The sequence below is a fragment of the Grammomys surdaster genome, unplaced genomic scaffold (genome assembly GCF_004785775.1).
Source record: "Grammomys surdaster isolate TR1022 unplaced genomic scaffold, NIH_TR_1.0 125701, whole genome shotgun sequence".
Taxonomy (NCBI): Eukaryota; Metazoa; Chordata; class Mammalia; order Rodentia; family Muridae; genus Grammomys; species Grammomys surdaster.
The window spans coordinates 1383295-1396707 of NW_021620536.1; the positions used below are offsets into that span (position 1 = coordinate 1383295).

General features: G+C 45.5%; 1 protein-coding gene across 1 annotated transcript in view; it reads right to left on the reverse strand.

Moving 5' to 3' along the window:
• Nucleotides 1-2818: 2818 nt before the first annotated feature.
• Nucleotides 2819-13413, reverse strand: part of LOC114639341 (uricase) — a 36849-nt gene continuing 26254 nt past the window's right edge. Inside the window, exons 5-8 of the mRNA XM_028788085.1 lie at nucleotides 10698-10881; nucleotides 8310-8433; nucleotides 6288-6371; nucleotides 2819-3744 (exon numbers count right to left, since the gene is read on the reverse strand). Coding sequence (XP_028643918.1) covers nucleotides 3670-3744; nucleotides 6288-6371; nucleotides 8310-8433; nucleotides 10698-10881 — 467 coding nt within the window. The 3' untranslated portion in view covers nucleotides 2819-3669. The remainder of the gene's footprint in view (nucleotides 3745-6287; nucleotides 6372-8309; nucleotides 8434-10697; nucleotides 10882-13413) is intronic.

Sequence of the window (13413 nt, forward strand, 5' to 3'; positions counted from 1 at the left end):
AACAATCACTGTTCCTTAATATCTCTTAACATCAATGGACTCAATTCCCCAATAAAAAGATATAGGGTAATGGACTGGATAAGTAAACAGGACCCAACATTTTGCTGCATACAGGAAACCCACCTCAGTGACAAAGACAGACACTACCTTAGAGTAAAAGGCTGGAAAACAATTTTTCAAGCAAATAGTCCTAAGAAACAAGCTGGAGTAGCCATTCTAAAACCTCCAGCCAGAGAACACAAAGGGAGGGACTCATGGCTCCACCTGTATAGGTAGTTGAGGGAAGCCTTGTCAGGCATCAGTGGAAGTGGGGGGCCTTGGTGCCTGAAAGTTTGGATTCCCTAGTGTTGGGGAATTCGAGAGCAGGGAGGCAGGAATGGGAGGATGGTGGGAGCACACCCTCATAGAAACTCCCAGAGTTATATGGAATTGACATGACAGAGGCAAGCTGCCAGAAGACTAGATTCTAGAATTCAAACAAAAATTGTCTTGATACTAAAATTTGTTTTGAGAATTATATATTGCAGAATACACAGCCTTGGTGTATCTACTCATCAAGCAATCTGCTCGAACCTCTAATGTCCTGGAATTTTAGCAGGATTCAGTGAAGACACAGACATCAGAGGCTTATCAGTTTACTCTTCCCCCTGCCCTCTTCTAATATCTCAATGCCTGTAATCACCTTGAAGAAGTTAATGAAGAGTCAGCGCCCCTATTCCCTGGGCTTGGAGACTGACGTGGTTAATATTGTGCTCTCTTTCTAGGGAAAAGTACTGGTTTTGTTGGAACAGGGAGGAATAGCTAGGATTTATTGCATAGCCATAACCTATTGGTAGAAATATGTATAATTGTTATTAAGCTGAAGTTATAATTTCTTAAATGATACAAAACTTACTTTGATTTCAAATTTAAGGTTTTTATTGGTATGAGTTTCTTATTGATATAGAAGTGAGATTAATACTGTTACTCTCATAGGCATTGTCCCTATATAACACATTTAGGAATACAAGTCTAAGACCCAGTCCTTCTTTAACTTCTTTAACTGATTTGAGATGGTTAGCCTGTGAGTTAAGGGCCTATAGCAAATTCATGACTCTGAGTTTATTGTTAGGATGTTTTCTATATTTTATTTAGAAATAACTGAAAGGAGTTAACAGACAACAGTCCAGATTGCCTTGCATGGATAATTGGTTTTCAAAACGTTAGAAGTCCACAGAATTGACGTTACAAACATTCCTGTATTAATGTTCATTTTGAGTAGAGACCTGTCTGTTCCTGACAGCTTCCTGTCTTGGATTCTAAGAAGAAATTGAGCATCTTTGGAGTTACTCTAGTTGTGGTGAGACAGCCATTAGGCGAGAATTGCCTCTTTTGATCTACAGACAAATTACTGTTCAGAAAAGGACACACTTGTGGAATAGTCTACTGATTATATCTGCCAAGACAGAGTAATCAGCCCTTAATAATTCTGCATTACTAGGTCTGTCAGATGATCCTGGGCCAGAAGGCTAAAGATCGGATGCTCCAACGTTTTGTAGTATAGGGACTGTCCAGGTGTTCAGCAGTCTCTGTAAACTGGCTAAGTTTTAGAAGCTATGCTTTGTGCTTCCCATAATTTCAATTAATTCAGCCATTCTGCATTGCTGACGAGGTTGAAGACTTATAGTCTCATAGCCAATCCCAGCTATTTACTTTGAGAGAAAAGATTTGAGAGGATGGTTTTCAGCTGACATTCATTCTAAAGCCAAGAAAAAAGCCAGGTTCAGAACTACATCTTTTAGTTAGGAGAGATGACAGAGGTTCTGGTTAGTCGACAAAATGATGGACTGGGTATTAGGTCTATCTTGTAGCTTACTGATACAAATTGCTATAGTTATGCTCTAACTGTATTTGGAGAGAAAAGTTTTATTTTAACAGGAAGGGTGCTATGTAGGAGGAGCTAAGGTGGGAGGAGTAAGGAGAGAAAGAGGAGGAGTAAGGAGAGGGGGAGGAGAAGGAGAGAAGGAGCTAGGAGGAGAGAGAGAGAGAGAGAGAGAGAGAGAGAGAGAGAGAGAGGGAGGGAGGGAGGGAGGGAGAGGGAGGGAGAGAGAGAGACATGGAGGTGGATGTTCATGTGTCTCCGCCAGTCAAAGATAGTTGGTATATCTAGGTTGGGTATTGGGTTGCACTTCTGATTGTATGGGCATCTTGTTACTGATGTTATTGAGCATTATCAAACTCATAAAGCCTTGATTAACATTAAAAAAGTTACTAATAAAAATTTTTTTTAAAAAAAAAAAGCACGGGAAGGTTAATGGGTTGTTCATATTCACAGGTCTTAACTGTGGTTTCTAAAGTCATTCTTTTTAGGCTTTGTAGGGTAACATGTAATGAATAATGTCAGTGACTGATACAAAGCTAATCGCCTCTCCAGTCTGAATCCATTTTAAGTTATCAGTTATGCTCGAATTCCTCTGATCGTGAAAGCAATAGGTTTTCATAATTGGAAAAGTCAGGAAAGTACAGGATCCAAGGTAAATCTCATTCACGAATCCTGTTGTCCAGTCTTTGTAAAGGTGTTTTCAGAGGAGTGTGTTAGAGCTTCCTTCCCATGTGCACACTCAGCCATCTATCTGTTGACTGTATGAACACTCAGCAGCTCTTTACACCAGAGGGATGGATACACACCACTCAAGGAAAAACAACGTATCCTTATTTTAGTGTCCCAGTATGCACGAAGTATTCTGCAAGGGTTGTAAAAATCATAGAAGCAACACAGCAAGGTGATAAAAATCATTATTAGGCTAGAAATAAACAGTCAGTTGCAAATGCTAAAGGGTTTTTTTAAAAATGTTCTTGTTTTTATTCATGCTAACTGGTAGAGGAACTTAAAAGTAGTTTTTAAACATTTAAAGATAATGTTTTTATTAATTATTTGAGAATTTTATACACTATATTTTGATAATATTTGCCTCCCATCCCAGTTCATCTCAGGTCTACGTCACTCACTCAACTTCATGTTCTTTCTTTCTCTCCCACTGAGGACAGTTTGGGTTTATCTGACTACTTCTGGGCATAAAACCCTAGGATCCTTCAATGTGATTGACATACCAGGTGCCACACCCCCAAACAAAGCTGGCTTTCTCTCCTCCAGCCTCAATCAAACACCAATAACTCCTCAGCTAGGGTTGGAGTTTCATGTCCACCTGGCCTCCTCCATGCTGAGCTTCTGTCAGAGTGGCAGAGTTTTTAAAAACGCTATGATGATTTTTTTTCACACGGTTTTATTATGTTTTCTGCACTACACAGACATATCCCTGATGACAGTGTTCAAATTAATCGATGTGGCAACAGCCAGTACTTTATGATTATTTCCTGAACGATCGGATTCTAAAGACAGATTCTAAGGCAGAGAACACAAGAACAGCAAGGAGAAATATCACTGTGATTCTCCTAACACTGCCCAGTAATTTTAAAGGAAACTGCCCACGGCCATGGAGCATGTTATAACGTGCTAATATGGGGCTCCATGTACACACAACTACAAGTTCCTTGTTGAACTAGCAACAACAACAACAACAACAAAAACCAATTACTTCATACAGACAAAAAGCAATCAATATCCTGAGTTGAACTTTTTGCAGGTAAAGACAGTCATCCCCAGCATCACAATTGGCTGGAGCCATAACGTCACAGCCTTGAGGGCAGCTTCCTCTTGACTGTCCCTGTTATTTTGCCATAGGGATTGTCCAGAGGCAGCAAAACCTGTAGAGGAAGCACAGGGTAACTTCAGAGAGCGCATTCTCCTTACTATGAGCCAATATTAAAGCAAGAATGTCACATTGTCAAGGAGGAAACTCCTCTGCGAGACAATGACTTCATATCTAGCGGGGCCTGAGTTTCCTTGCTATAGTTGGTCAATGGGTTAATTTTTCAGAAAGTATAGAGATTTTAAGAGTTTTGTATGGTAGTTTTGGGTTATCGTACGCATGTGTGAATATGTGCATGTGTGTGACATGTGTATATATTTGTGTGTGTGTGTAAGAACTGAAAAGGGTGTTGCGCGTGTCACACCACTCTTGGGGAAGTTAGAAGGTAAGTTTGTGTAGTAGCATCTTTCTTTTACCTTTTTATGGGATTCAGGGTTCTGACTCAGGTCATCGGGCTTATATATCAAGTGCCTTTTCCTCCTGAATTATCTCCCAGCACCTCAGCTTATCAGTTCAGGAAGACTGGCTGACCCATGAGCCCCAAGGGTCCTACAGTCTCTGCTTTATCAGTGCTGTGTCTACTGACACATGTCACAGTGCTTGGCTGATTACATGGATGCTGGGGACCCAAGCTCGTGTCCCTGTGCTTGCACAGCAACTGGTTTACTGATCACACCATTCCACCAGCTGCCAAGAAGCATCTTGTTTGTTAGTCGTTAGGATATGGATGATTCTAAATGCGTTATACAATCCTGCTTTTTAAAATTCGGCGAGTAAATCTGACCTTCTCTGATAACTCATTTTGGACATCGGTCATTGTCCACAGCTATAATTTAGTCATGCCCGGAGAGCATCTGAGGTCCACAGGGCTGTGAGCACACTGTGAAATGTCTAGGCTGCTGTGTTGTAGAGTCTATCCTCCCACCCTGTCACTTGTCACTCCCCAGCTGTTGTCACTGTGCCTCAGCTTCCTGCTTCTCCTATGTTCCTTTCACGTGGTACACATGTGTGAGGACACATTATTCATGGGTGTGCATGTGTGTATTTGTTGTGAAGAGAGAGAGAGAAGAAAAAGAGAGTCTGACTCCTGAAGAGCTCAGGGCTTCTGATTTCCAGGCCAGGGCTGGGATCTAGGAAGGGGCTTCCTCTGCAGCTTTTTATTTTGCTCTCTGCAACTCCCAACCGCTCCCCCTCTTCCCCCCTCTCCCCCCCTCTTCCCTCTCATCCCCCTCATCCCCCTCATCCCCTCATCCCGATCCCTCCCACCCCCACCCCACCCTCCACCTCCCACCCACTCTGCAGCAATGACACATCCACTTAGCTCTGGAGGGGATGGGTACGAGCCCAAGGCTCAGTAGACACCTCAGAAACCCTCCCAGCTGTGCAGAAGCTGAGCATCAGTCTGGTCGTTTTTTCTGTTTGGAGCTCATTGGTTTTGCCTGTGGCGGACATGACTAAGATTGTTCTCAGATCTATCTCCTGCCATTCAGCAAGAAACCACTCCCAAAGGCTTCTGTCCTCATTCACAAATGAAGCACACTGCTATGCTCTCCTTCCTCTGAGGTAACTGGTGCTGCCTGTCCTGTCAGCTCAGTGAACACGAGGCCAAACTTGCCCTCTTCCACCAACCAGGGCCCTAGATCACCTCATACAAGATATGTGCACCTGGTGCTCATGCTCCAGCACTGGAGCAGGCATCCATGTGTGACTGATGGCTCAGAGCCAGTGGAACCCACCAGCACTGTTTGCAAAAGAGAAATCAGGTATTGGAGGGAGGGTTGAAAGACTCCTGGTCAGCAGCCGTAAGTTTCTAGAGACTCTTCTGTTTATCTTATGCATCAGAGAGTATGGTCTCCAAAGGCAGAGACATTGAAATAGACGGTCTCTTCCTTACCTCTCTCCCTCGCACACATTAAAAGCACTTACCCAAAACGATGCTACAGATGGGTCAAAAGGTCTATGACTGAAATGTCCAAGGGGTAGGGTCAGTTATGATTTCCCAGGAAGTGACCATAGAGGCCACCAATCAGGGCTCCAGGATGCCTAGTCAGACAATTTGATTGTCACGGCTAAAAGGAAGTCAGGGCTGTATATTTTCCTGAGAAAAAGGTTCCCTTTGAAAGCGTACATTTCTTGTTTTTGCCATCTGTAGCACAAACACGCTTTCATGTCTCCCAAGCATATTGTGTGCTGCTGAATTGACTGTTTAGTCAAAAGGTGGGCATGATAAAAGAAAATGAAAATACAGCCTTCCTTTCCCATTGCCTCATGACGGAAGAATAACGCAGCTGTGACCTTCGGTGGCACTTTCCCAAGGAGATCTTAGAGCTGTTTCCTTGGGCACACTCTGTTCCTTCTCTTTGTTCCTCCCTGCAACTAGCATGCCTCCTCTGTGATCTCTCATCCGCTTCTAGAGTACTCAGCCTTAGGCATTGAAAGACCCAGAGCCAAAGAGGGTTCCAATCAGTGGCAACTATAAATATTATGCCTAGCCAGCAGCTGCTACAGGTTTTAGACGTTCATATTGTCCCAAGTTGATGACGGGACTGGAGGGGGATGGCGCAGAAACGTGCTTTCAGTGTTTTTACACTCTCTTACCTCTTCCTTGTTGATCAGCCCCATTTTGGACATGTCGATGTTAAAGTAGTGAATGTTTGGAAGGCTGATTTCCATGTCTTCAATCTGGAATCCACAACAGCATGGGTTACACTGAGCCATGGAGATTCTCTCTTCCTCCATCTAATCATCCATACTGACCACTTCCTGTGGCCATGATTGTATCTTAAGGTACTCTCCCATGATCCTCTGCTGCCAATCGCTCCCTCCCTCCACCCACACTACTCTTCCTACTAAATTGATAGCCAACTCATTCCTCTCCCTTCAATATTAAACCGTCTCTGAAGAGCTCAGGCTCCTTGGGAATCTGGCAGATCCCTTCCACATCCAACTGGCCTTCAGAAACTGGCCAGTCAACATTCTAACGTCTTCCCTCCTACATCCTCCCCATAGGATGGTCCCTAACATTCACAGGTCCTAGAATAAGTGTAAAGGTATAGACCCATGTCCATGACATAAAGATTTAATGAACTATACTCTACTTTTCAAATTGAAAAAAGTACTCATGTTAAATCTTTGAGGTCATATTGTAATTTAAAATTCTGACTCTTTGTGGTACTGTGCCAGGATTTGACATCATGGGAAAAGCCATCCCAGCCCTTGGGCGAGCCCATCTTCTCTCTTGAATCATGTAGATAGATATTCTCTTTGTATGTCAAGCCATACTTATTTCTCTGGTCCACTTGTACCTAAGCCTAAGAATATGCTGCCTCATGAAATGAGCCTTCTCCCAAAGAACAGGTCTCTATTAGAGACCTCCCAGGTTCTGGAAGGAGTCTCTAGACTACTGGGTGAAAAATTCTGGGGGAGCTATGGACACTCAAAATGTTTATCAGTTTTTATCAACTCTACCCAGTGGAGGTAGTCACAGGCAGAGGAAGCAAGAGGAAGGATGCTATAGTGCTAACCAAGGAGAAGTCACGCTGGCCCAGGCAATGCTTCTCTTAATTCAACATAGCATCAGCCCATGCTTTCTTGGCCACACCTCTGTAACTTCATCTCACGAGTCTCCAAGCCTGTGGCCCGTTGTAACCTTTTATCATACTACGACCTGTGAGCACTCTAGAATGCAAATCTTATCATGCTATACTTTGCTATACTAAGTGGCCACCAGTGGCTAGGAATAAAGCATAGACTATAAATAAGCCTACAAATGTCCTCTTGACCCATTTCCACCTTATGCCTGCACACAGGAAAATACTTCCCTCCTAGCATGTCACATGTGGTTGGTCCTTAACAGTAAATGTCTATGTCATGCCTATCCCCTGTCTCCACATTTATCCTGTCCCCCAGCCCTTGAGTATAAACCCAGATCACCCCTATTATTCTTAAAGGCTCAGCACACTCCTCTCCTAGAAAATCAACCTAGTGACACCTCGTATACCTAAGTGAGACTTCCCCCATATTCCCATAATAACCTATTATTGTTCTTTTAAAACTTTTACTTGTTTTCTATGTTTACATAATGGTGAAATATTTGAGGGTAGGGACCATGTCTAGGTTATCTTTATATCCTTTGGGTCCTGCCAGAGATACAATGTCCAGGAATATCAAGTAGATAAGTAGATGGATGGATAGGTGGATGAATGGGTAGATGGATGGGTAGCTGGATGGATGAAAGGAAGGAAGGAAAGAAGGGAAATTGGATTGAATTTCTCTATATTTATCATTTATACCTTGAAACATACAAGCTTTGTCTAGTTATCTCTCCATAGAAAGTCATGGAAGTGGCCTGAACTTGAAGTTTAAATCTGCAGTAGGTTGAAGGAACTCAAAGGAGTTTCCAACAAAACTGCAGCACTGTGGCAGCCGCCTGTGTTTTTAGGTTGAACAGATTTTCCCATGTTCTGCTGTCTTCTCACTTGCTATAACAAGCTTTTGAACAACAACAGATGTCACTTCTCAAGTGTCTTCCACTCTCCTATTTTAACACTCAACTCTTCCTCAGAGCTGACAGGAGACACAGTTCCTCTCCGTCCTCCAAATACAAGTGACAAAGCATACCTCAGGAAGCTGGCTCAGGGATAGCACTTGTATGTCATAGAGGGTCTTCTGCACGGAAGGTGAGTATTCGCCTTTGTCATAGGGCCCAGCAAATTTCTGCAGGACAATGTCCCGGACAGCGCCCCTAGAACACAAAGGTGGAGTGGAGGAGCTCATAGGATTTGTTAGGGATACATTATAAAGCTAAAAAGGAGTGCCCAGAAACCCATTGTATGGACCGTTTTAGGAAGGATTCTTATTCTGCAATGCTAAAATGAAAACAAGCAGAATCCACTTCATATCCCTTCCTACTTTTCACACACACACACACACACACACACACATGCACGCACGCACACACACACACACCCCACTACATTAAACAAGCAAACACTAAGAAGCTACCTCTTCTCATAGAGTGATACCTAGGCCCAATAGGATTTCAGCACCAATCTTCTACCATGTATGCAGACACAGAAGGGGGACTCCCAAACACAGACGCTATCTCCCTGCTCACGCCTGTGTCCTTGAACTCTTCCTACTCAGGACTTAGTGTGTCTCTGTAAGTCAAACACACAGAACCTTGAATACAGTGGAGGCAGTGCTGTGATCACCCCCCCTCCCACCCACCCCTCATTGGAGATGATAGACCTGAGCTCACAAGTTAAGCAGTTCCTCTGAGCCTTTGTCTTTAGTGGGAGGCCTGCAGCCCTCCCCTACCTGGCACCCTGACTGTGAAGATTCTCTCACCATCAATCCGTCAGGCTCCAGCGCCCAGGGAGAGCACGTGAAATAAGGAAGGGAAAGAGGACCAGGGTGAGGTTCCCTTCCAAGCATTCAAAAACCTCTCCATTAAAAGAGAGAGAGAGAGAGAGAGAGAGAGAGAGAGAGAGAGGGAGAGGGAGGGGGGGGAGAGAGAGAGACAGAAACAGAGACAGAGACAAAGACAGAGACAGAGCAAGAGAGAGCAGATAAAAGACCAGTGGGAGATCCTTTGTAAGGGAGGAACAGATTCCAGCTCATCCCAGGGTGGAGATGTCAGCAAAGGAATTCAATCTCCATAGCTCGGAGTTCAGAAGCCAACTGTTCCTTGTCAGAGTTGTGATAAAACTCACACTTTACATGGCTTAAGCATGTGTCATTCTCTCTCTCTCTCTCTCTCTCTCTCTCTCTCTCTCTCTCTCTCTCTCGTGTGTGTGTGTGTGGCACATGTGTGTATATTTGTGTGTGCCAGCATATGTGTGTGTGTCACAGAGGTCAACCTCAGGTACCTTTGTCAGTTGCTCTCTGTTTTTTTTTTTTTTTTTTTTTTTTTTTAAGAGCAGGTCTGTGATATGTACCTGGACTTTGCTACTGCTTCGTCCAGGATGGCTGTCCCATAAGCTGCAGGGACCTGCCTGGCTTCATCTTCCCACTGCTGGCTAAGTACATGCCATTGTGCCCGGCTTTTACGTGTGAGTTCTGGGGCCCCAATGCAGGTCCTCAAGTTTGCAGTACAAACGCTTGATAAGTGAGCTGTCTCCTCAGCCCATTTACAGAATACTTCTGTGAATACCAGAGGACGCTCAGCCTTGGATGACCAACTCTCACCATTTGTCCAAAACCAGAGGGTTTTCTGAGACATGGAAATTTCAGTATTGAAACTAAGACAGTCTTCACCAACTGGGAGGGGTTGGGAACCTTAGTTCAGGCCCCTTTGCATTGTTGTACAGCTAGGTATTACCTTCATTTGAAGGAGCCCAGCAGCAGAAATGTCACTTGGGGTGTTTCTAGAGATACAGATTCTCAGAGGGGCCCAGGAGGGAATGCAGTGATTTTATTTTAACAATATCTTGAGTAATTCCATTGTGCACTTATGTCTGTGAGCCACTCATAGAATTTGAAAAGAGGGACTGGGAAGACAGCTTGCCATGTGAACACGGGGACCTAAGTTCCATCTCCAGCACCTGCATTACAAGCTGGACATTATATTACCTGTTTAATCCCAACCCTGAGGACACAAGCAGATCCTGGCCTAGCCAGCCAACCTGGATGAATAAGCAAGTCCCAGGTCCCAGTAAGAAGCTGGTCACAAAACAAGGGGGATAACTTGTAAGAAACACCACCTGGAGTCGTTCTCTGGTCTCCACATGCATGTGCATACAAGTACATGTGTACACACACCCATACCCTGCCACACACACACACACACACACACACACACACACATACACCAGGGGAATCATGTGCGTACAAGTGCATGTGTACACACACCCATACACCGACACACACACCGACACACACACACACCGCTCCCCCCCCAGACCCTCACCAGGGGGAATTTGAGTTGTCAGGCCTCTAGGTTTCCTCTTTGCTCCAGGATCCCTTTAACCAGCCCCAGTTTTAGGTCCTAGCAGTTGCTTGCCATACCAGACGGCCTCGAAGTCCACGTCCAGTTTCTGGTAGCGCCACTTGCAGTAAACTTGAGTGGCAAAGCATCTGTCCTTCACTTCAGGGAGAGTAGTGAACTGGTCCTTGATGAACCCTTCAAATCCAGACTGGGTTGTTTTCAGGACCTTGAGGTCTTTGATTCCAGAGTGAATGACGGGAGGTCCTGTGTCAGACAGAAGGGTAGGAGAGAGTGAGTGTAAGCAGAAGAGTCTATACTGATCACTGGTCTCTGGGGATTCCTTCTTTATGAATTGCCAGACGATCTGACCTCTCCTGCCTGAGGAAAATAGGGTCAAGAATATGTTGATCTATGCTGAGGTAACTTCCTCCCAGTACCTGCAAATGTGTCTCAGGAAGCCATCTTGTGAAATGCAAGATGCCAGTCATTCAGCTAGCAGTCTGATATGGGTTGATGGGATACACACACACACACACACACACACACACACACACACACACACACTGTGGAGAGCCGCATAGTGCCGCGCCCTTAAGATGGCGCCGGTCTCTGCCTTCCGCCACCTGTTGGCTAGGACTCTTAGGAGTAAACAACTCCTTATTTGGCTGTGGCTGGTGATCTCGCTTGTCTCCGTGTGTGTGGACCTGTCTGCTGTTACCACGTGGCAGACGGGGGTTGGCTAGTCCTAGAGTACTTAAGCCTGGGAGCCGCTTCCCCCGGGGTCGTCAGTCAGAAGATTGTTCAAGGGTCCTGAATAAACTACTTGGAGAAGAGCTCGCGTGTTGCGTCTTCCTTGTTGGTCGAGGGTGGACGCGACAGCACACCTCCCAGAGAGTGTCCTCTCTCTGGCACTGGGGTCCTTTTCCTGCAGTATGTCCTCTGGTTGATCTATAGTAGCTGGCTGGTGACATCAGTCACCACTACACCCTGAGAATGTCTTGATGTCCCGATGGGTATTATAAGCTCAGCCGTGACCAGACAGCCTCATTAGTGAGTAGTGGTGTGGACCTGTCTGAAAGTAAACAGAGTAGGGTGAGGAGGCTGGAGATCCAGGCATTGGTCTGTGTAGCTGATATCCAGAGACTTCTGGCTTGGGGCTGAAGCTACTTTGTGGGTATCAAGGGTTGTAGAAAGGGTAAAAAACGAGGAAGAGAAAAATTTATCATTTTCACTCTCCCCTCATAAGGGGATGGGTGGTGGAAGGTGACAGATACATTAGAGGATGTTCTTTACTGGAGTGCCCAGTAGGGCTAGCTCAATGCCTGTGGCAATATCATATTATTACAAATCTCTTACACTCTAAGAAACTACAACTTTTGCTGGACCTCATAGCCAGAGCTAAGAATGCACTTAAGACTTAAGTCAACTATCCGACTGTGTACACAGCCTGTTTGTTTAGCTTGCCTTTAAAAGAAAGTGTAACAACCAACCTTACTTCCTGGATTTCCCATGTAATCCAGTTTTACAACCTAACCTAATGTATAGCTTTAATCTGAAATTAGGTCCATGCCCCTAACCTGTCAGTCTGTAGCATGTGTGGGCATGGGTCCTGTTGGGCTGAATTGTAGGTCCCACATGTCTACCACCCCAAGGGGCTAGGACCATGGCTCAAAGAGGCAGAAGTGCAGGATATTGACTGTGTCCACTCCACATGGCGCCAAGCAGACATTGGGCTGTGAGAAGCCACAGGGCTCCACTCCAGGCGTGGGGAGAACACAGTCTGAGGTCCCGTGGGGGTGGGAACTCTTGGGTTAGGGATCCCCGGGCCAGGAGGTGGCCAGGGACCAACTCGTCTCAGCCCTTTGGCTCTCAGGTAAGAGAGTGAGCTGAGTGGCTGCGGAAAGGACCTAGACAGGGGTGTATGGGCTGGATTGACCCAAAGCCGAAGCGGGAAGGGGGAGAAGATGAGCTCCGGTGGCGCCCTACAGGGAATGAGACCCTTGGTCGTGGCTTGCTTGGCTGGATCATGGCTGGCTCGGCTAGCTCCCTTGAGTGGGCAGCCTCCATGGCTGGAACATAGAGGGGTCTTCAGCGGGAGGTTAGGTGGCGGCTCAGTCATGGCTGAGTTTTCATGGCTGGACCACAGAGAGGTCTTTGGCAGGAGATTAGGCGGTGGCTTGGTAGTTGAAAGCCTTCTCCATGGTTCCCCACAGTGGGCCCCAAAGATGAGAGGTAGTTCATGGCTTTACAATGTTTATTGTCATGGCAAAAAATGGATGAAGCTGTACCTCATGTTCTCAGGGCAGGCCTGAGGTTAAATATCTTTTGCTAGTAAGAGGAGGGTCTGGGAAGGAATGCTTAATTGACTATACCCTCTGGCCTTTAGGTATCTCATGAATATGGAGATCTCTTGAGGCTCTGCAGCCCGTAGTCTTGCCTTCTACCTGTGCTACATGACCGATGGCCACAAACCTCTCTTTGGAAGGGGCTGTAGAGGGCTGTCCTATGTGCCTGAAAGGTGCAGATAGATGGAGGTCTTCCGTCGCATGTCAGGAGCCTGGAGTCTAAGAGCATGGCAAAATGCATGCCGTCCCTTGCAGGGAAACCTGTGAGGTCTCTAATCTGCTGGGTCTCCGGCTATCTCTAGCCAGTGCTCGACCAGAAACCATGCTGTCCTTCACAGTCCTACACTAACCCAGAGAGCAGTGTGTGTGTGTATATGTGTGTGTGTGTGTGTATGTTTACGTGTGTTCTATGACAATCACTTGCTGTAAACATCAAACAGAGCAAAAATAT